Source organism: Scleropages formosus, chromosome 23 (genome assembly GCF_900964775.1).
Source record: "Scleropages formosus chromosome 23, fSclFor1.1, whole genome shotgun sequence".
Taxonomy (NCBI): Eukaryota; Metazoa; Chordata; class Actinopteri; order Osteoglossiformes; family Osteoglossidae; genus Scleropages; species Scleropages formosus.
The window spans coordinates 14,278,028-14,301,962 of NC_041828.1; the positions used below are offsets into that span (position 1 = coordinate 14,278,028).

The 23,935-nt window shown below is 43.1% G+C and overlaps 1 protein-coding gene across 2 annotated transcripts in view; it reads left to right on the forward strand.

The window, feature by feature from the left end:
• Window positions 1-23,935, forward strand: part of trappc9 (trafficking protein particle complex subunit 9) — a 197,336-nt gene that overhangs the window by 5,446 nt on the left and 167,955 nt on the right. The window contains exons 3-9 of one of the 2 annotated variants that reach the window (XM_018731819.2): window positions 8-153; window positions 663-788; window positions 2,360-2,386; window positions 5,337-5,458; window positions 7,451-7,576; window positions 8,502-8,718; window positions 14,734-14,877. In XM_018731819.2, coding sequence (XP_018587335.1) covers window positions 8-153; window positions 663-788; window positions 2,360-2,386; window positions 5,337-5,458; window positions 7,451-7,576; window positions 8,502-8,718; window positions 14,734-14,877 — 908 coding nt within the window. The remainder of the gene's footprint in view (window positions 1-7; window positions 154-662; window positions 789-2,359; window positions 2,387-5,336; window positions 5,459-7,450; window positions 7,577-8,501; window positions 8,719-14,733; window positions 14,878-23,935) is intronic. The other variant, XM_018731820.2, reaches the window with a different exon arrangement.

Here is a 23,935-nt window from a genome sequence, read left to right on the forward strand (position 1 = left end):
CCGCCAGGCACTACAAGAAACGCTGCCAGGGCCGCATGCGAAAGCATGTAGGGGACCTGTGTCTGCAGGCGGGCATGCTGCAGGATGCGCTGGTCCACTACCACATGGCTGTGGAGCTGCTACGCTCAGTCAATGACTTCCTGTGGCTGGGGGGTAAGTCTGGCCTCCTTTTGCGGGGGCTCTGCTTTCAGGTGTCACTACTGTCTTGGCACTGTGGCTGGAAATGGCCCCCAGATCTTTTACAGGTGTCTCCACAGTTTATTTGAAGAAAAACTTGCTAAACGGAGCAGTACGTGATCTGTTCCAGACAGACGGCGCTATGCTATTCTTTGCGGGAAGGATGATTCTAAATGGCAAAGCTTGTCTGCCCTTGAGAGCGAATGTGTGATATCTGGCTGTGAGATGGAAGTGCTTCCAATTATTGTCACTGAGTCGTGAGTGAATAAAAACGGCGCCATGCACCACTGACTTTTAATGGGCCAGTGAGTAAACGATAACGAGTGATAAAATCCTTTGAGTTAAAATTATACTGTATCTTGTGATAAGACGTGAAAAAATAAGAACGTACTGTGAAATCTTGAATAATGTCCATGGTCAGAATGGCTTTCCCAGCTGTTTCTGTGCATAATTCCAATCTTCTGTTGGTGTGCCTTCTGTTCCAGCTGCTCTGGAAGGCCTGTGCTCCGCCTCTGTGATCTACCACTACCCAGGGGGCACAGCGGGCAAGTCCAGCGGGAGAAAGCCCAGCATCTCCCAGGCCGCTGATGCAGGCAAGAGGCACCGGCCAGGTAAAGCCCTCTTCCCCACTCCGGTCTCGCCTGTTCCCCTGCTTGTCTCCCCTGGTGTACTTGTGCTGCACAGAGTCCTCTCAAGCTGTCCTCTGTGCCGTTGTACATTTGTTCAGCATGTCTGTGTTTGAGGAGTGTGAGGCATGGGTATGGTCAGAGGATGAGACTAGATCACTGCATTACCCCAAAGGCAAACAGTAATCTCCTCTATTTTTCTTAAAAGTGAGATTTTTATTGATCTTCAATGAATTGTGTAGACAGGACATGGCAGGATTCACAACTGTACAGATTTAACCTATTAAATAGCATGTTCACAATGGATCATTGGATATTATTTAAATAGATTACTTCTCTTCTTGTTTGGTCTAGTTTCACTTAGTTTTTGCATTGTATGTCTGCTGTTATAGATTTAGCCAAGGTTTTCATTTATGTAATTCGGCTATATATGAAGGAAAAAGTTTTTTTGATGCCAAATAGCCAAAAAGAAACCATTTCAAAACACAAAACTACTATCAGTGTTTCTGCTCTCTTTACCCTCTCCCTGAGTCCTCAGGACAGCTGCCCTCAATGTCTGTGTGGACTGTCTCTTAGCAGTGAGCAGCTGGATTTCAGTATTTACAGCTGGCATGAGCATGCAGTGGGGAGTACCACCTCTCGCCAGCTCATAATGTTATTTTTCACTTTTTATGATTCAGCGGAGTGTTTTAGAAGGAATCAAAGTGTAGAATGAAGTTTTGAACTTTTTTTTTTTTTTTTTCCCCCCCCCTTGGTTACTGTAATAGTGATGATAATGAGGCAGAGGAGGGCCATTTGGACGTATGCCGTGGTGGGTTTTTCTTATTTTGTGTGCATTAACACTTTCTGGCATACACGTTAGCCGGCCCTCGGCGTCATCTCAAAGTACCTTTTAACCGTTCCTGTAACCATTGTGTTCTCTTTAACCGTCCATTACAAACAGTCGCCTTATTCTCATATCCATGCTGTTTCATGTCTGAGTGACATGGTACTCTAGAATACCTGATTGTTCTAGATTGACAATCCAGCCTTTAAAGGGTCATGTGAAGATACAGTGTAGAACCTTATATGTTTTCCAGATAAACGTTTAAAATGAATTTAAAGCGTGTGCCTGAGCTTCCAGCCATCTTAGCTGGCTAGCTGTAACCTGCATGCTTGTTTTCATGTATGTTTTTTGTGACATTGTTGGGGCAGAAACTTTCAGTGCTGGTGGCTAATGCATCCTCTGTTCATTAATATGTAACAGATTTTACATAAATGTTTGGGTACCTTGTTTGACTCTACACAGAATGATGCAGCTCCAGAAATGTACTGCATTTACTCAGATGAAGCTTTTGAAAAAAAGTACTCTTTTGGTCATACTGTTGTATGACGTTTAGCATGTTACTTGTCTTTGTCACCTCCGACAGTGTCTTGAGTTCTGTAGTTGTGCGACACTGCGAGGCAAAACGAGGAGTGTATCTGGACATTGCACTGAAAGTGTGGGGCTCATAGTGCGTGAACTAACTGCGCTTTGTGCCATGGAGTGAACCTGCGTTCTTTCTCTCTGTCTGTAGGGGCTCAGGAGGTTCTCATTGACCCAGGTACTGTACTCATTGGCTCATAACTGTAGAGATGCTCGTTTCTGCTTCACACTTTACGTCTCTATCCTTCACATCTCTCATCTGCTGTGTGTGGTCTGAACGCCCAGCCTTTGCGCCGAACTTTGGGATACACTCACTTGAAAATATTTAATCAAACAATGCCTGAACAGTTATGATTTCCTGTCTCTCTTTTTTTTTTTTTTTTTTTTTGGTTCCTCTTGTTTGGGAACCTGCTGTGTGTCACAGTATATAGCATGATTTGCATGGTGTTTAGTACTTGTTTTGCGTAGACCAATAACTGAAGTAATCACAGAATTGTAAGTCATGGTTTATTTTCAGCAGGTTACTGGCATGATGATGTCAACATTTATGTTGCAAAATGTTTACTGAGTGTTTTTGAGCAGATTGGAGATTTGGAGGCTTTTGCCTTCTAAACTAACTGCTTTACCAGTCTTGCATCTCGAATGTTGTTCCCATAGTGACCAGAGGATGGCAGTGCCGTTTTGTAAATCAGCATCAGCAGCAACGCATGGCTTTGACGAAATTGAACTGACTTGCATATAGACACATGAACCCTTCAGATTAATGATTCATGTATGCACTGGCTATTAATAAGATTCCTTTTTCAGCAAATGCATGAGAGTCAGTGCAGAGGCAACACTTTTGTTGTTTAGTAATGAACTAAATGCTTTCTGAGAATACCTTTGAGCACTGCCACAATGCTCACTATTGCCTCTTTACCACGTTTCCACACCTCTACAATTACATGCATTTTGTCCAGAGATTTTCCTGTGAAGTCTTTTCCATGCTCAACATTGTTTTGCCATTGCTCAACATTGTGGCCCCCCAAGGAGTGATCAGTGTTTGTTTTGTTGAATGATGTAAATGACAGCGCAGAACATCTTGTGGTAGATAGGGCATCGGAATGGTCCTTCAGAATTGTGTGTTCCCAGGAAGCCATAAGACCCTGTAGCTCATGCAATACTGCACTGTGCTGAAGGGCTCTGCTCAATGTAGAGATGCGTCCCTGCAAAAACAGGGTGTAACTTCACAGTAGTACGTAAAATTTCATCGTCACCCGGATTTATACTTTCACATTTTGCATAGATTGAGTTAGATTTGACCACAGGTCCGAACCCACAACCCAGGAACTGTGAGGCACTAGTCTTACCCCCTGAGGACCATGCCATTCTCCTCTGCTAAAATTTTTGTATGGACCCCATAAATTTGGAAATGGGTTCTAACTCATTTTCAAGGTGTCAGTCCAAAATCAAAGCTCATTAAAACTCTGGAACAACATGTTGATGTACATTTAGATATGAGGTTTTTCTTTGGCTCAGTGAAAAAATCAGTTAAAGTCCTGCTCCTAGTTTTTGTTGAAGTAGAATTCAGGCAGTGTTTAGAGCACAGGATGCACACCTGGTACCGGCATCCTCAGATTGTACTGCCTGAGAAAGTCCCCGTTTTGCTAATGCCAAGTAGGATTGAATGCGAAACCTGTTTTTTCTTTTTGAACATAGTGGATTCTTGAACTGGAAGATGATTTCTGTGTTAAGGAAATTGATTTTCTTTCCATGGCCAGTACCAGGGCATTATGCCACAGCTAAAATGGTTTTGAGGACAGTCGGCGCGAGAACTTGGGCTCTGTCAACTGCAAGCACGGCCCCCTTTGGACAGAACTGTTGTGGCGCTGGGACAGCAGTCAGACCTGGGAAGCAGTGCTGTGACATTAATTGTCTCCTGTACACCTACTTGCCTGGGAGCGATTCTGGGCAAAAAAAGGTGTTCTGGGGTTTTTTTGTTTTGTTTTTTCCTTCCCCTTTTCAAAAGTTTCAAGAGTACTTGTTTTGATACTATTAACAAATTAAAAATTTTAAAAATTTTTCAAAAGTCTGAAAGCAGGAACTGGAGGACTTGAGAAACGGAGCTTAGCCTGGTTCTCTGTTTGGGAGTGGCTTTTAGACGCACAGGACACCTGACAAATGTGTCATTGACCCTGAGTGAAATCCCGTCTACTACAGCGGGCACACGGGTTCAGAGGTTGATCAGAGACATTGCTCCTGCCCTTCCAGCACTGCTGCCCAGTGCATCCTCATTATGCAAACACAGGCAAAGTTACAAAGTACTGCTAGCTGGCAAATTTATTGTGAAACTCGGACACACAGTAGAACATCATTAAGAATATTAAGGTAAAAACGTCACGATTAAAACACTGCAACTGTGGGTTCTTGGTGGTGGTGGTAAAAACTGCAGCCACTCTGGCTTAGCAGTTTCTATTACAGAAAATCATTATTGATCTTCTCTCAGAATTAAAAAGGTTTTCACATGAGCTGCAAGAACATCAAACATGTTCTTTCTAGTTGGTTGCCTTGTAGCTAGACGTGAACTGTATCAGGCTTCGTCACCTGTGAGCAGTGGTGACTGAGGTAAAGGATGAGAAGAGTGTTGTAGTGCTGAATGTTGGCTGTGAAACCCTAAATGTGATGGCAGGGTCCCATTAAAATATTATGATTTCTTTCTTTATTATTAATGTAGAAGCAAGGTGTTGACATTTTGTCAGTGGGGAGGTAGTGCTGTATTACTCAGGGTTGGAGAACCCTTTTTCTTTGGGCCTCTTAACCTTGCCTAGCTGTTGGGGCCTGTGTTAATGTTCATTTGTTTCAGTTTTATTATCTAATTCCCTTTCCGTTCTTGTTCCTGAACTGTTTACTCATCTAAGCGGGACGTTAACATCCAGCCGTTCCTGTTCTACAGCAACTTGTGGTCTCAGCTATAATTTTCACCAGGCCCTGCTTCTCGAATGCCTGCCAGCCTTGTGTGAACGGGCAGGAGGCGTTGTTTCTGACACACATCCTCTGTATGCCGCGGTGGTTGCGCCTCCCTGTGGGTGGGGATGTGCCGTGTTCCTCAGCTATTAATGTGCTCCACAATGTCATCCCCTCTCCCCCAGGCGCTCTCACCACCAACGGGATCAGCGCCGACACCAGCAGTGAGATCGGCCGAACCAAGAACTGCCTAAGTCCGGAAGACATCATTGAGAAGTATAAGGAGGCCATTTCCTACTATGGCAAGGTGCAGTTCAGTACCACGCTTCATCACACGTCACGCTAATACTGTAGACACTAATACTTACAGTGCTCAGTTGGATAATTAAATTAGAAATTTAACATAAGGTTAATTACATCAAAATTGTAATGAATGGCATGTATATGGCTATATATAACTATGTAGAGTAATGTCTGTGGTAATGGTGTACAATTTCATTACGTAGCATGGTAAAAAAAAAAAGATTTCAACAAAGTGGTGTGTGCGCATGTGGTAAAGTGATTGTGAAGCTAGACTAGAATACTTTAACACACTTTTACCAGTAGTAGGCAGTAAAATTCAGAGTTGGCATTCAGTCATAAACTGATTAGGTTTGCAACAGGTGTGCTGTGGTAGGCTGAACACAACTCCTTTTTTTTTTTTTTTTAAAAAAAATGTTCACTACTTTGATCATTAGAAAAATATTTAACTTTTATGGGATGACGTTCAGGAGACTCTCTTCCCATCAGACACTTGGTCACACTTTAACATTTTCATTTTCAAAATTTCTAAATAGCTACATTGCAGCACGTTTGAGCTCAGAATCAACCTGTATTCACATGTAATTCATGACTTTGTGTGCCTACTGATTTTTTTTTAATTTTTTTTTTTTTAAAAAGCATTATCAGCTACAACTTGCTGACTTGTTAAACTTATACTACCCTTAAAGCTGTAGAGCTATGCAGAACTTTGTTTGCAGCAGTTTCCAACTGGTACCCAAGTATGTTGATAATTCAGTGAAATTGCAGTTAGCATTATGCCTAAAATTGTGCTTTTAATGGTCATACCTTTAGTACAGCATTGTAAACTGGAATCAGTCCATTTAAATTTATTAATTTACCTGACACTTTTCTCCAAAGCAACTTAGAATGTTAGTATATCTACAGTGATTTACCCATTTATACAGCTGGGCAATTTTACTGAAGCAATTCAGGGTAAATACCTTGCTCAAGGGTACTAAAGCCAGAGGTTGGATTTTAACCTGAAACTTTTGGGTCCAAAGACAGCAGCTTTAACCAGTATACTTCCAGCTGTTTCAACCACAGAACAGGATTATGAAAAATAGTGCAGTCAGTAATATAATTTTATATAAACATTTCAATTTTTTGTTTTGCCTCAAGCTCTGGATAGATAAGTTGTCCATACAGTAATTATTCATGCTCCTGATGTGTCTGTTATATTTTTGTGAGGAGTCACATTTCCAGGCTGTAAATGGATTTTCATTGGCTAATTTTGCACAACAAAGTTGGAAATTGCAAACAAATGCAATAAATGTAAGGTTTTGCAGTGCTAATTGCTTGTTTTTTGTATACACATCTTGTCCTCTCACTTACCTCTAACTAGTTTATGCCATTTCAAATTGTTTCCTTGATACTGGGCCTCTTTAGCTTGTAATGGGGTTTAATTGTAAAGATACTTAGTATGGCGTTCATGCCCGTTTGTACAGTTCAGGCCGAGTTTGTTCAGTATGGAAGGTGCCTGTAAACTCTAAATAAATAATGGGCTTTCTGATGTTTTGCTCTGTGAATAGACATTGGGTATTTTGCTTCAGTAGCTGGTGGAGCAGACGGAAGGCGGGGCTCCGGAACCGGCGGGACCTTCTCACAGCAAGGAGCTGCTGTAATTATTTGTGTCCCGCTGCCATGCTTCCGGGGCCTCTGCTGGGTCCCACACACAAACATGAGCCAGGGCAGCGGCAGTCCAACACATGCAGCCTGTTTAAGCTCTGGATGGTTCCATGCATGCCTTCATGGGCCTGCCAGACACTGTACTGTGGAAGGAGGGAGGCTTACTTGACCCCCATAACACCTATGTGGAGCATTGCACTTGATGTGCAGAGAGCATTTTCCTCATTTCTCCATAGATGTGCAAGTTCAGCGTAGACCTTATTGGAGGCGTTTCTATGTATTAATTGCATTTTTACGTTTGCATTAAATTTTTCATTTTAACAAATGACCCAATTCTCTCTGTGTCTTCCAGTACAAAAATGCGGGTGTTATTGAGCTGGAAGCTTGTGTGAAGGCCGTGCGAGTTCTGGCTATTCAGAAACGGGCAATGGAAGCCTCCGAGTTCCTGCAGAATGCAGTCTACATCAACCTGGGCCAGGTGAGCCTTTCCACCTTTCGGTCTGTGCCATTCTGGGTCCCCTGTTGAGTGTATACTAAGTTCGATGAGGTGAGCTCCTCTTTGCGCAGTCTCTGTCAGAAACAAAGTTCTTAAAATCTTTCCTTGCTTTATTCTAATGACTTGGCTGGCACAGAAAGCTGGTCTGCTGAAAGGGGTGGCAGCAAGTAAATGGAGAGTCATGCCTAGTCCAGGAATGTCTCACTAGAAGCAAATTGTCCTCTGGATAAATGACCCGTTTCTGTTCAGTTAATAAATATAGTAGGTCTGCCCTTTAATTCTTGTGATCTAATGCATCACAAACCTGTCGGAGGGGCAAAACAGCGGATAACAAATTTTATGTCAGGGTTCCCTTTTAGGTGACTGAAGAGGCTCCTGGTTTGGTAGGAAGCCTAGTATTGTCATCAGTATGGTAGAAGGAGACTGCAGTGTCTCTTGAACCTGTAGGCACCTTTGGGCACATGACATGGAACAGATGAAACTTGTGCGTGGTTGCTGGAGCTCTCCTGCGATTGGAGAAAGGATCGATGTGTGTGGGAGCCGGTTGTCTCCTCCTCAAGTAGGATCCTTTTCGCCCGACAGGAAGGATGGAGTGTTCCCAAACCCCCCTGAGGAGCTCTTTGGAGACGTGTGACTGTATTTTGTGCTGGTTTCTGTGACTCTTTCTTGTTGTAGAACTCTTGATTGTCTAATTGTAGCCGTAATTCAAAATAACATATCAAGGTTTAGATTATGTTCCTTTCAGAAGTTAAACTGATCCACTTGCTAATTGAGTACCTCTTTGCACACAGACCTGTCTGAGTTGAATTGGTGTTAGTGGTATGAACATTGTTACTTTAAGTGTAATGTAAATCCTTGAATAAGAATCTAATCAGGTTAGGGTTCTCTTTCTGTTGTTGTGGCCTAGCTTTCAGAGGAGGAGAAGATCCAGCGCTACAGCATCCTTTCTGAGCTCTATGAGCTCATCGGTTTCCACCGCAAGTCTGCGTTTTTCAAGCGTGTGGCGGCCATGCAATGTGTGGCACCCACCATCTCTGAGCCAGGCTGGAGGGCTTGCTACAAGCTGTTGCTGGAAACGCTACCTGGTTACAGCCTGTCGCTGGACCCCAAGGATTTCTGCAAAGGTAAGACTCTTCTGCTTGAGGGGCTCATGTTGCAAGACCTTTGAGGGGGTGGGCATGGTTAGTTCATGTTTTATCGTGGCAGGATAAGGTTGCTGGTCAGTTATAAAAACAGATTAGTTTTAGCATCAAGTGCAACAATATGTTAGCTACACAAATAATGATTAGGTCTGCAGCTTATGTGTCGATTGGCCCGTTGTGCTTCAATAACCCCATAAAGGACCTGATGTTGGGTTAAACCTTCAGTCTAAAACCAGAAAACATGACAGTTTGACAATATACACACACACACACACACACGCTCACTCACAGTCCATTTAAATAAATGGATTTTTTTTCTCTGTTTCAGCATTCTATCACGAAGAGAGGATTACATTTTGCTGTGTCCTTTGGCAACCTTTGATTAAAGGTTTTTTTAAAAGAGCAACCCTTAAGTGTAACAAGCACTCATAGCACCACTTTAGCAGAAAATGCAATTGACGTGACCCAGGTTTTTCTGTTCCATCCATGTATTGTGCAGCCCTCCATGTAAGCATTTCTGTACTGCTCGCTGTCAAGCCACACTTTGCGCACACACTTGACAGTGGGTTTTGAAAACATTTCACAATAAAGCAACGATGGAGGCTCTGCCGGTCTCATCTTCTTGCATTTTTCAGAGAACAAATGCTGGAAGAGAGGCTCTTAAGCTCAAAGCCTTTTCAGCTGGCGCAGGTCCAGGATCATTGTTTGAATTAAGATTTAACTCCAAATCTTGTGATGCCTCTTGCGTTCTTTCACCTATTCAGTCTTCTTTTTGATCATTGAGAAATCTTGGCTGTGGATTGATAATCTGTTGCTTCTCTTTGTTTAACCTGGGTTTGCAAAATAATGTCTCAGGCAGCACAGTGGCACAGCAGTTGGCACTGGTGCCTCCCAGCTCCAGGGCTGTGAGTTCAGACCTCAGTTTGTATCTTAGCTCAGTCTGTGTGGACTTTGGACATTTTCTTCATGTTTACTTGGGATTCATCCAGGGTGCACAATCCAAAGACATGGGATAACTATGACCAATTTTGTGTGAGTGTCTGTGTGACTAGTGTGTAATAGCATTCTGTTTAGTGTGTACTCCTACCTCACAAACTTGTGTTTTCAGGTTAGGTTCTAGACCGCTGTGACCTTGCTTTGCATGAGCAGTTATTGGTAATGTCTTGATGGAAGATAGGGTTTCCACCATCCTTCAGGGTAGCAGTGTTCCATTATTCTGTGCTTGTTCTCTTAGAAATTTGTGTATATGCATTTCACTTCAAAAAAAGAACCACACGTGTCCTGTCCTTTGGAGGCATCAGCTGCTCACAGAGTATAGCTGGTGCTGGAGTCTTGTGGGCCATAATGAGGGATGCCTGTAAAGGCAGCAGGAAGTGTTTCTGTCAGAAAGATGTGCTACACGCCCTTTGTCAGGGTTGGGTAACTCCAGGTTTCTCTACCTGCAACAGTAGGCTGGGTTTTGTTCCAGCTGAGCTCTTAGTTGATTAACCTTCACCTTGAGGTGTTGATTTAGAGAATCTAAAATGGTTTTCTAGAAACATTGCCTTAATTTTCTCGTGCAGTATTTTGCACAAGATCACAATTGTTCCTGTTGGGCATTTCTCCAGAGAATCTGAGTGGAGCTTTATAAGGCTGAGGTCTAAAGTGTTGTGCTGCCAAAAAGGGCCATCCACTACAACTCCGTGCTCCTTTGTTTGTCTAAGGAGAATGTATGACATGTGTCATTCACCTTTGTGTTCCGGGGAGACTTTCTCCATGTCTCCCAGTAGGGCAAAAAGCTGTATCAAGGGATCCAGATGATTGCTCAGCACAGCAGCTGGCCATAGAATACAACTGGAAGACTGCGGCTGTGCTGAGAAAACATGTCAGTCATTCTTCATGCAGGACTGCTTTCTTTGGGGACGCTGACGAGGAACTCTTCAATGTCAGCAGTGTCACGTATTGAATCCACAACTAATAAAAACAGATTTCCCTGCTGCAGAGCAGTCTTTTTCATCCCTACATGCCAAACCAGGCTTGTTCAGGTGTTATGATTAACTCATATTCATGGAATGGGGGATGAGTCAAAATTGACTTTTGGTGACCACTGGTGGTGTCTTCGTGGTATGGTAAAGTACAGAAACCTTCTTTGCATGTCTTTGGTCAGTGGGAGGAAACCCACATGAACATGGGGAAATCATACAAACTCTACACAGACTGAGCTGGATTTGGACCCACATCGAAACCCATAGCCCAGGAGTTGTGAGACACTGTCGTTACCTCTGGCACTATGGCGCGAGAAGGTTATGATTAACACCGCAAGAATATTGTCCTCTTTTGATAGTAAGGGCAGACCCAGTCCACTAGACTCTACTCTCTTCTCTGGTTTTGACCTTTAGCGTTGGTAAATACTGTACATGAAATGTTTTAGTTTTGCATTTGGTTTCTTGCAAGATGATGTCTGCCATCTGTCTCTCAGGCTGACATCACCTTTGGAACAATGTATTCTCACAATGCTTTCACACACTGCAGTTTCGTCATTTTAAAATATCTTTTCAGGCTGATTGCAGTCCCATCTGTCAATATCTTTTTGCAGAATGTCAAGTGTCAGATTAAAAAAAAAAATTTCCTACCTGTTTAGCGTAAAAACAAGATGTGAATTAATGAAACTGCTGAGACCAAGCAACACTACAGGTACAGTATGTGTGCTTGTGCTCAGGTTGCAGTATCTTGGTGAATCCTCAATTGGATGTTGCAGCTGATGTGTAGATGCTTAATTGACTGACCTTCTCTGTGGCTGAAATAGTTTAAGGGCTGAAGGGAAGTGTTACTGTAGGTTCTGAGAGGTAATGAAAGCAGGACCCTCTGTGTTTCTCTGTAGGGATATGTTTAGAGTTGCTGGGGCAGGTGCTCTGAAAGGGACAGTGAGAGTGGCCCTTCTCATGGATTCCTCCTGTTCCTACTTATCACACAATGCCATATGCCGTCCCTTTCTTTGACTATGTAGTTTCAAGCAGCTGACCTGATATGTTATATCTTTAGCCTGTTTGTCCAAGTGTTAATTTAAAAAAAAAAATGGGGGGAGGCCACACTCGTTCTCAGGCTTACCTGCATCTTATGGTTTCCCCTGTATTGGGAGTTATGTGTCACTCTAACTTGCACCGGTTAGATGAACAGTCTTGGCTACATGTGGAGGTGGGATGTTGGTCTGGTTTCCAAACTTGTTTATTTGGATCCTCCTCAATGTGGGGGTGAGATGTCAGGTGATGATTCTGCTATTCATGCCTGCTAGCCTCTCCTAAACCTGGTAATAATGTCTCCCTGGGTTCCACTGTTTGGGCCTGGAAACCTTCCCTCACACTAGTAGTGAGGTGCCACTCTGGTTTCCGTCTAACTGTTGCTGCACTGACAGCAGGATGTCACTCTGGGCTACTCACTGTTGGGTCCGGCAACTGCAACACTCGCGTACCTCACTGCGGCCTGGCAACAAATGTGCAGGCACCTTGGAAGGTTGTCAAGTGGGTTTTATTGAGCTGCTGAGATCTCTGCCTGCGAACAAGATTTAGTAAAAGAACAAAAATGGGTATCAATAAGAGATGGTAATGCTTTGAGAAATCAAAGAGCACATGGAGTTTTAATTTGCTCATAGGCTCTTGAACTCATTTTTCATTTACAGATGAGGTTGGGTGTGACCAAGAGGGGGTTCAGTGGTGCAGTGGGTTGAACCGGGTCCTGCTCTCTGGTGGGTCTGGGGTTCGAGTCCTGCTTGGGGTGCCTTGGGGTGGACTGGCATCCCGTCCTGGGTGTGTCCCCTCCCTCTCCAGCCTTATGCTCTGTGTTGCCAGGTTAGGCTCTGGCTCCCCGTGACCCTGTATGAGACAAGCGGTTCAGACTGTGTGTGTGTGTGTGTGTGTGTGTGTGTGTGTGTGTGTGTGTGTGTGTGTGTGTGTGTGAGAGAGAGAGAGAGAGACCAAGGTTTTGGTTTTTGTCCACTAGGGTGCTACTTCATTGGTGTAGGTAGAGTCCAGCCCCTGCTCCATATTGGTTCCTTCAAAGTTAAGCAGCTATCCAGGAAGCATCGAGGCTCTACTGTACTGTATGCAGTGCAAACAATTTATTTCCAGGTTGTTGTGAGCATTGGTGAACACTTGTCAGGGCACCAAATGTATAAGAGCGTCCTTGTGTCTACAGTGCTAGGCGAAAAGATGACAACAGACAGCACGCGAATGGGAAAAGAAAATGATTACTCTGCAAGTAGCACAGTGGAAACCCCAAAGCAATTTTTCATCTCCTTCCTCATGCCAAATCAAACATAACGGAGCAGCAGGGGGAAGAAAATAAAATAAGGAAAACAGAAATTAGAAGACTTGCAAGTTTGTGAATACTGTTCAAACCAACCATGGGTGGTATCATAAGTAAGAATGATTTATGGATGGATAATTCCATTTTTGAAGAGGGAGAGAGGCAGTGAGATGTACCCAGGTCTATAAATGTGAGCATAAGCTTGCAAATGCACATAAGCCACAGATTTTTATAAGGCAGTACTAGGGGGAAGAGAGAAGATGGAATCTCGGAAACCCATGTACTCCTTTGAGTCGCCCAGAAGATGCAGGCTGTGGGTTTGGCTCCCGTGGTGTGTGACATGGTGATAGCTGTGTACTGGCACTGTCTCATCATCTTTCTAGTGTGCTAATTGGATTGCCAGACACCTTCAGTCTTGGCCTAAAATAATGGCAATGAAGACATTTCCATAGCCCACCACAGTTAAGAACCTGGTCTCCCCTCAACTACCCCTCCCTTGTCTGGAAAAGAAAGCTCATGTCTCCTTACATCACAGCCATCAGGTGGCGTTCCTCTATTTTTAGAGTGCTTAGCAGCTACAATGGGGAGGGGGGGAGAGCTTGAAAACGGATTTGCATTCATTTCTGAGACGAGCAGTGTCTCAAAATGTCGTGGTCACGATTTGAAATCCTGCAGTTCTGGGAAAGGATGGCTTATTTTGGTTTCCAGCAGTGGCCTTAAATCTATCCATTTGTAAACATGCAGTGATGGTTTAGATGGCAATTTGCATAAAAAATGAAAAGACAAAGCGTTTTAGAGAATCAGTTGTTGGAGGTCGTGTCGAACCCATAAAGGCATATTACTTTTATGAACTGACAGCAGAAATAATGTGAAAACTGGGTATTTCTCATTTGCAGAGGTGCTGTTTATTATTAATCTGACAGCATCGTCATATTAAATATAGGTGTCACTATCCACCACCACTACTACTACGTGCAGTTTAGCTTCACATCGTTCATATTTTGCACCAGGAATGATGCATGATTCTGAATATTTCTTCGGAATATATTTTTCCATTTACCATGTGGAATGTGTTGGCTGGTAAGGCAGGATGATTTATTCAAATATTTTTCACACCTGTTGGAACAGCTGCTTTAAATAGACATTCAGTAGTGTTTGTAATGCAGGTAGTCCTGATGGTCCCAAGAGGCTGCGCTCGCTTTTAGTAAATTTTCAAGATACGAGGCAATAAGTGCTCAGCTCACCTGCTGCTGATGAAGAGCGTGCCATATACCTTTTGTAAAGTAAAAATGTGGCTTTTATTTCAAACAGGTGTCGTGTTTGCAAGGCTTTAGGAGGTTTTTCCAACAGGAAAATGAAGCAATATAGAGTTTAAACATATGTGTTCAGCCTTCCAACCTCAGATAGATGCTTCCAATTTCATGGGAAATTTGACAAATTAGTGAGAGAGATTCACACACTTCAACAGATTTGGGGTGAAGGAGCATTTTTTTGTTCCAACTGTAGAGTATTTTTCTGATGTTTACATCCTTATAGTTTTATGTGTTCAGTGGTTGGGGCCATGTTTATTTGTCAAATTTTTGTCATCAGTGGCATTTTGATGTCAAGTCCACATTGCTACTGATCCTGAGTTTCCTAGCAGCTCTAATGTGTGTGTGTGTGTGTGTGTGTGTGTGTGTGTGTGTGTGTGTGTGTGTGTGTCCCCCTCTCTTGCAGGCACCCATCGGGGTTGGGCGGCTGTGCAGATGCGACTCCTTCACGAATTGGTGTACGCTTCGCGACGCATGGGCAACCCCGGCCTGTCAGTGCGACACCTATCCTTCCTACTGCAGACCATGCTGGACTTCCTATCTGACCAAGGTCAGTCTCCGCCCTTGTTACAAGAACACAAAGCGGTACACACTCAGGCTCATTCACAGCTCTCTGTTTCACAGCTCTTAGGAAGCATACCAGTGAAAGAGTTCTCCGTATGACCACCTTCTGATTGTACATCCACTGATATAATGTTTCAGTATGCACAGAGGTGCTCATGAGAGCGTCTGAGTAACCAGGTGTTTGCCAGAAGATAGTTTCAATTACACTAGAGTTCTCAGAGGAAACAAGTTACCTGGAATCTGCAAACATTAAAGGCTGGGAGATTGAAGATTTGGTGTAACTGTGGATATTTCTTTTGTAAAATTAGGTATTCGTTCATCCATCTCCTTTTAGTTACCAACTTTCCAATGCAGGGTGAAAGTGGTTAGGATCCTATCTAGGATATAAGACACGGTACACCCACGAAAGAATGAAAGTCCATCATGGGGCAGTTGGGATCAAAACCTGTCATATTTTAATGCTATTAAGAGTAACATTCCCTAGAAGGCCAGTTGAAGGCCATCGCCCATTTAATGTGTGCAGAGTGTACTACTTAGACTACTAGAAGCTGTAACTGTGTTTCACAAACAAGTTTTTTGCGGTGGTGTCACTGGTAGGAATATGAAGTCTTATTCAGTGTCACATTATTTTGCAGTTCAGCAGTGTATGTTTGAGCACCCGTGCATAGGTGTGCTTGCAGCCGAACTCTTTTTTGCTTCTCCTTGAGGTGCTGCAGGTGTTTCTCACCGAGTACTCAGAGGGAAAGTGGACAGGTGACCTAAAGAAGCTTTTTCTAATTTAAAAAAAGTGACCAAAGCACCTTCATTTACCAGCCTATAAATGCTGGCTGTTGTCCTCCGCTGTTATGTTTTTGAAACCTAGTACAGTGGAATGAATGGAAATAAAAATGGCAGGAGCTGAAGCTATAGTTCTTTCCCAAGAAGGTAGGTATGCCTAAAGTGACTGAGGTGTAAAATTCGGCATTTGTAGGTGTGCTCTAATGACCTTACTCCTTTCCTCTGCAGTGCTCTCTCCACCTGGGCCTTTAGTCCAACTTATCTGTACCTGAACATCTTGATCCTTTATTCCTTGCTTTCTTCCTCAGTGATGTGTGCTCCCTTATTATTATTATTATTATTATTATTGTGCACTTCATTAAGGGTAGTAATGTGTGATGTGGTTGAAAGAGTATCTAGTGCTCCCATGTTTCACTAGAAACTGGCTTACCTCACAGCCAGTCTCTTTCACTGGCGTGGAACAGCCCCTCTTAGTGGTGCTTCCTCATCTCTGAAATCACACCAAGCCGTTAATCTCTCCAGGATGGAAAGACCTCAAGCATCATGACTCGCAAGTCCTCAGGGACAACCTCTGATTCCAGCAGGACCATTTGTCATTGAAATCCTCCCAAGCTTGGCATGTTGTTGCCACAGCTTTGTCACGACTGAGGTAGGAGAGGTACACGTGATCAGAGGAGACGACATTCTTCCAGCGGCTGATTCAGCTAAATGGATTTACAGTTACTCATAGTAACTAACACCTTGGTTTCTAAACGCCTGCTTTCTTTTTTGCTAAACATTTGGGGGAAAAAAGGCAATACAATGAGCCTGCAATCCCTTGTACCCATTAGCAGAAATAAACTACTAGTGCTGTAGTGACAGAAATCCCACAGTGACTTCATTGGGATTCAGCGCAAACTCCAGAACAGTATTAGAGCAGACTGTCCCGTGCTAGCCACTGATACCGAGGTGGTGACACTTCATGCATGGACTGTAGCCAGTTGTTCTGCCCCCACAGTGACACATGCTAACTCAGATGAGACAACAAGTACTTCAGTGTTGCATTGGAGTTACAGTCCTTGCGCAGCTCTGTCAAACTTTGGCGTTTTCTCTCTTCCTGTTAATGCTGACATTTGTCTAATCTGTTGCCAGTTGATATTCTCCTAATTTTGCCAGTGGCTGAAATGTAAACATTTGCATCTGTGGTAGTTTGGAGTGTGGTGGGTTTTTTTATTTTTTATTTTAAATGCTGAAGTTGCCTTATGGGTAGAGATTAGTGCTTCTGTTGCAAATGAAAGGGACAGATGGGAAGAGGGAGAAGTGTAAGGTATTAAGATATAGTACAACCCTCCAAGTTCTTCCCATCATTTACACCTTGACCTGAACCAGAAGGACCTTAAATTCACAGGCTAGAAAATATCACCTTAATGTTAATGGATTGAAATATGATTGCCTTTGCACCATATATTATTTGGCTGTTTTTGCAGGTGGCACTTTGTCCTCCTTAAATTCCAGAATGTCATTAGTGCCAGTTGAATGTCACATTTTCAAGAAGGTAAAGCTTTGAATTTGGGGCAGGGCATTTGGAGAACTGTCTGAGGGGGCAACCTTTCAAGTGCGTCCTGTGACATTAAAAACCACAGCTTGAATGTTTTATTTAGGTCTGCCTTGATGGTGCCAGAGGGCGGAAGATAGCGCTTAACTGCACTCTCAGGTTGAGGGGAGGGCAATCGCAGCTGCTAATTGGTGCCGAGTCACTCTTCCTATTCTAGTAAAATTTAATAACCCAGCTGACAGTCATAATGAGTAGCTCTAAGATCATGAGTAGCGACTGAGACCTCATGTATGCAATTCCTAATCTTCAAATAGAATGGTATAGATGGTCAGATTATTAGCTGGATAAGTAAGATGACAAATCAGTCAGGTAGATGGGTAACGTGGTGTAGTGGTTACAGCTGTCACCTTGGACCTGAAGGTCCCATGCTTGAATCTCCACTTCTACTGTAGTACCCTTGAACAAGATATTTATAGCGTAGTGGTTAGAGCTGCTGCTTTTGGACCCAGAGGTTGCAGGTTCAAATTCTGCCTCAGCTGTAATACCCTTGAGCAAGGTACTTACCCTAAAATTGCTCCAGTAAAAATTACCCATCTGTATGAATGGGTAAATAACTGTAAATAGCTTAACATCATAAGTTGCTTTGGAGAAAAGCATCAGCTAAGTGAATAAATGTTACCGTTATAATTTGGAGGAATATGAATAATAAAAGAATGATACAGATTATAAATGGATAATATGCTAAAGTTATTGTTGCAGTCATTTGGTCATTTCAAGTTTTGCACCATCAGGACTAAGGTTTCAGTTTCTTCATAAGATTTTCTTTTTGGGTACTTTCCCAACTGATAGATATTTATAGGACTTTTAGAGTATTGTGATGATAAAGATATCACATGGGAGCTATGACTTATGGCAACGAAAGATACCAATATAAGCAATGGCTGGATGCTCCCTAAGCTGCACAGTCATTTGCACATAAAAATCTCAGTGACTGAGTCATGCAGCTCTCCCCGCAGCGAGAGAGCAAAGACACAAGAACGTGATGTTTTATCAAGAGAAGAGTCCCGTGTGCTGTAGTTGGTGACCCACCCCGCCCCGTATCACCGGCACCCGGCAGTAATCCAGCTCACAGGCAGCTCTTAAACAAGCTGTTTGCTGGAGCTCTGTCCTTGCTGCATTCTAAACTGCTTTGGCTCCGAACAGAATGTGAACTTGTTCCAAGAGAGTAGGACTTCTGGGAAGGCCCATTCTCTTTCTACTTCAGATCGCTCTTCTTCATGCACCTGATCCAGGAAATGGCTGCTGTGGGTGATTCTGAAAAGCTGATGTTTTGTTCACAAAGGGAGAGGACCGGAGAGCAAAGCCAGTCTGTGACTGGAGCTGCAGTGGGAAACCCAGGCTTCTAGGAACAACCCTGTGCTCCATGTTTAACAGCAGATGCAGTGTGGTAGAAAACAAGGGTACAGTGATGTTGCCCTGAGAACCTGGATTTGGCGACGTGTGTGTGTGTGTGTGTGTGTGTGTGTGTGTGTGTGTGTGTGTGTGTGTGTGTGTGTGGAGTCCTGACACGGCTGTGACACATGCCAGAGTAGCTGTGAATGTATCCATGTCATCTCAGCCGCCAACCTCATCCTGTTTCCCTCCATGAGTGTCTACATGCATGCCTTCCATAGGTGTCAGGTTTGGGACACTTTACCTGTGTTAGCATGTAGTTACATAGATCTGTTTCCAGTGTTCTGTTCTCTACTTTACTTTAAACCAGAGCAACAGCTAAAGACAGATCTACATGCAGGAAGTGTAATAAGTATGTTAATCAGCAGTACCAGAATATGACCTGTACTTTACCTGCTGAAGTGAGCAAAATGCATGTCTGACAAGATAGGTTTTAACGTTGTTGTTAAATATATATTTTTTAGTATTTGCTTCTGGGGAGAAATGGCTTCAAGGATTGTAAAATATTTAACACTTAATTACACAAAGTACATGTTGTCTGTGCTGCTGCTGATGTGAGCCATTTCCATGACAGAGGTTCTGTGCGCACCAGGTGCGTCAAGGAATGTGCAATAACACCGCATCACACCTGCACAGCAGCTCAGGGGTGCCCGGCTGATGTCTGTACGACTCTGGGCTCACAGTAAGGGAAGGGAGAGGGTGGCGTTGGCATTGGTGTTACTGGGCTGCTGTGAGGACTGAGTTCATTTCAGCTGGCGGTCAGCAGTGTGAGATGTACTCGGGACTCTATTAGCTCTTATGTCTTTTTTAGAAAGTTCTTGGTTCTTTGGAGACTTAATGATGGGGCACAATAAAGCTTAATTGTTTTATTATGGTTTCTCTGCAGAATTTCCAGGTGTTATCCATCATGCACTTGGAAGGATGTACAAGTGTGCTCTCCCTGACCTTTTAATGCACCCCAGGACTTGCCTCTTATCAGTGCTTTTGCAAAACAATCATTAGTAAGGGCCTATTACTCCCTCATGTGGAGAGATATCATTGCACAGGTGCCTTTTCCTAAAGTTTCTGGAAGATAATTGGGTAAAGAGGGTAAACAATAAAGCACATACTTTCCATCTTTTGTCAGTACACAGGGCCACTGTCGGTGTTCCCTTGTCAGTCATCAGCCCTGTGCACATACTTAGCTCGTAACTTTTTTTCTGTACCCGAGCCCTACCACAGAGCTGTCTTGTTGGCTTTCTTTAAGGTCATATATCCACGATGTGGAATTTTTATTGTGGCTGACTTGTGTTTTCCAAATCGATGAAATGAGGGACGATTCATAATTCATTTGTCATTTATAACTGTTTGTGTTCTGTCAGCAGTTCTCACATCAGATGGTGGCAGGCAGTTTATCTTCCCTGACAGGTGCAGGGCTTTTGCCCGCTACTGTGCACAGCGGCGTGCTGTCGGGTCCCACACCTCCAGGTCGCATTTGGCCTCCTAAAGGAAACAGCAGGGAGGTTCTTATAAGATACACAACTCAAGAGCACTTTCTGTGAAATTCACTTTAGTAATATCCTGTTTATAAACTTTGTGTGTAATAACTACAGTAGTGCAAATCTGAACTAAAATCCATTGTTCACATTGGTTTCCGCCAGGTGCTCTGCTTTCCTCCCATAGTCCTAAAATGTATGTTTCAGGTCAGCTGGTGATGGTAAATTTCCCATAGTGTATTTGTTTTTTGTTTTTTTTTTTTTTTTTTGTGTGAGTGTGAGAAAGAGAGATTGGCCTGTGATGGGCTAGTATTTCATCCACACTGTACCATGTCTGGCACCTTTATATTTCTGGCATAGCCTCTGAACTGCATTTAACACATGATTATTGAATGAATAAATGAAGAAAAATCATTATCATATGTTTTCACATTTTAATTCCTTTTTGGTGAACCTTTTTATGTGGCACAAAATGTGGAGCAGAAGTGCTTTTGATTCAAAGGTGGTTGCTTGATATAGTTAAACTGGGGTTCGCTTCAGCTAGAAGACTGCAGTGTCATGGTGAGGAGAGGCTTTAGCCCATTGCAGGCGATTTGGGTTCTCCTCACTTGCTCCCAGGCTCACTGCAAGTGTATTGTGTGTCGCCGAAGGTCAGCAAAACACTTTTGGCTCACTGTGATCTCAGCAGACACCTAGCGGTAAGTTCTTTTGGACCTAACTGCTCTTGAAACGTGTCCAGAATTGGGGACCAGGGCACTCGCTTCGCCGGCAGGAACTCCAGGCTCTGTCCTGGACCCTGGCAATTGCCAGGATTCATTTACTCACCAGTGCAGTTCATTACCTCGCTGCTAGAAGAAAGCTCACCCCAACACATAGTAAAGTGGAGGTAGCATTTATTTATAGAGTGCCATTTATCAGTGTCTGCTGTGGCCTAAGACCTGGGCTTAGTTAAACTTGCAACTTTCCCTACCAGGCCGTATGACTCAAAAAGAGTCTGCTTTCCTCTATGCTGAAAGCATGGATACCTTGCTTTGTATGCCTCATAAAGACACATTCTCAATATCGTAGCAAAGTTAATCGTGTTGCCCTCTTATTGTTTTCCATTATATTTACACGTAGTATACTTTTTGCTTTTACCAGTGTCTCGTCATTTTTAAATATGAACCTGTGTGCTTTTCCTTAATGGAGCAGATCAGGTCTATTGAAGACTTTTAAACGAACTCTGCTTCTGCATAGCTAAAAGTTCCATTTTTAATTTGAACATAAAATACATGATAGATGACAGATCAACTTTTCACCCACCTCTACAGGTATCAGTAGAAGTACTGTAAGCTGTTAGCCATATCCTTTACCATGTATTGTAGTGTGCTTGTGGCTTCTTTCCTGAGCTGTATTGAGTCCACCGTGTTTGCTGTTCAAACTTATTTGCTGTTCTCTTATTCAGGCTCATTGTTCTCAAGGATTGTGGAAAGGGGTTGTGACCTTATATGGGTTCTGCTGGATGTCACTAGACTTTCAGAGCAGGGACTTATTTGCAACATAATGGACCACATCCTGATGCATCTGTAAAAGCCTTGTTATATTTTCATTTTGCCGTAGTGGCATTTTCTGTGACTTCCGGGCATTTTTTGAAATATATTTTTGTCCTGAGTTGCCTTTGTGCACACAGATATTTGTTGGAAGTATGTTGAAGGATTATTCTCATTTGTGGTCAGAATTGGTTATTTTTATTTGCTTACAGACAAAAAAAGGCAGTAGTAGTACTGAATGACTTAATGTTGTATATTCTGTTTTTCTTTGGACCAGCAATTTTTTTTGCTCTTCATACCGTAAAAGCTAGTGTATAATAAAGAAATATAAGGAATAAATTGTAGATAAGGTACTGTACTGTCCATTTCAGCCATGTGCTCCAGTCTGGTTTGGTAGATAACTGAATAAAATGACATGCATGTGATCATAGAACAGAGTAAGTATATTATATAGCCAGCACGGTGGCACAGCGAGTAACACTGCTGTCTCAAGGGCCTGGGTGGGGTGAGAGGATGTGGGTTTGATTCCCATTCAGTCTGTGTGGAGTTTGAATGTTCTCCCTATGTCTGCATGGGTTTCCTCCCACAGTCCAAATACAAGCTGTTCAGGTTCACCTGTAGTGTGTGATGACACAGAGAAAGTGTGTTCCACTGATGAGTGACCCAGTGTAAGTCACTGCAGTGAATAAGGTGTGTGGGCTGATAACACTACATAGTGTTCATTGGAAGTTGCTTTGGAGAAAAGCATCTGCTAAATTAATAAATGTAAGTATATTGTATAGCTATTTGCACCATATGCTCAATGGTAAGAAGCTTGAATTTGGCAGTACTGGGAGATTCACAATAGAGCTGTTTTGTCAACTTGTTGCTCGCCTTGTAAGGTTCACTCTTGGAGTTAAGAGAGTGCAGGGAGTGTAAGAAAGGCTGGTTTAGTTCTAGACTCCAGCCTGCCAGACAACATTGTCTTATTGTCCTCTCCCGTCGGTAACTGATTGAACATGTTGGAGTTGTAACCGTGTGAAACTCCATCTCCGCAGGCACAGTTCTCCTGAAGGAGTTTGAACTCCTCTGTGTTGGCTGACAGAGAATTGCGGCTGTGGTAGGTTTGCTGTGCTCTTTAAGACTCAGTCTGTATGGGGTTCACAGCTATCCATCTCCAGTATCTTGTTTGGTCATGAGATCTTAATGCTCTTGGGGCAGCTGATTCTCTTCAGGTGCTTGAGGGGTACAGGAAATTAAGGTTGCCACATGAAAGCTGATGTTTAAGATCTGGTAAGATGCATATCCAGGTAACAGTGAGCCCATGGAAAGAATTTAAATTTATGCCCATGTTCAGGTTGCTGACTATTTTTTGAACACATTTCCTTATAAAATACTTGAACAAAAAAAGATCTCTAGTAAATGATGCACATAAATTTATACTGTGCCCTTACCAGTATGCTTTCCTTGCAGCCCTTAACCTAAGATCAAGTGCAAAAAAATACAGAAACATACAACAAGTAGTATTTGTAATAAAGCAATGACGCACAGATAAAAACAAGAGCTGTGAAAGACTGCAGAGGGTTGGAAACATCTCCTACGGCTGCTACGGGAGAGAGAACCTTGGGGGTCGAAGGCCAACTAGCAGCACGCTCCTCCTGGGTATGTTACACAAGTAGGGAAGGTGCTACAAGTGTGTGATCAGATTTAAGAATACACAAGTCCTTCATGTGCGCTAATATGAATTGCGTTATTTGCATGCACATTGACATGCTAGTTAGCGTTTAATGCTCCATCTTGAAATCATATTGTCTGATACTTATGAAATGACTTTGATTTCTGTGTGGGAATAGATGAAGTGCTTCTCCTCTCATTCCCCTTGTTTTGTATGGACACATCATCTGATGCAACGTGCCACTCCCGCAGCTATATGCTGAAAGCAGGATCCCGAGAGCGATTTCCTCCTTTTATGCATGACTATCAGGGGTTTGATTATCCTAACGGATCTGCACATCTTTTTGCTGTTTTGGCCCGGATCGCTTCAATGCCTCTGTGCCATAACTCGGGGAAAGATGAAATTGAAGAAGGTATTAAAAACAAAAAGCACTAGCAACCTTTAATCTTCTTCCTTCTCTCAGGCTGGCGTGGAGCCCGTTTTCATCTCTAGTCTCTGCTCAAGTCCTCGTTGTTGCACATTTTCCGACCATCTCCCAGTTCTCCGATCAGCTTCAGTGTAAATTATGGCCCCAGAAGAGGGGCTGCTGTGCATTAGCATTGCAATTTTAATGTCACGCTTAG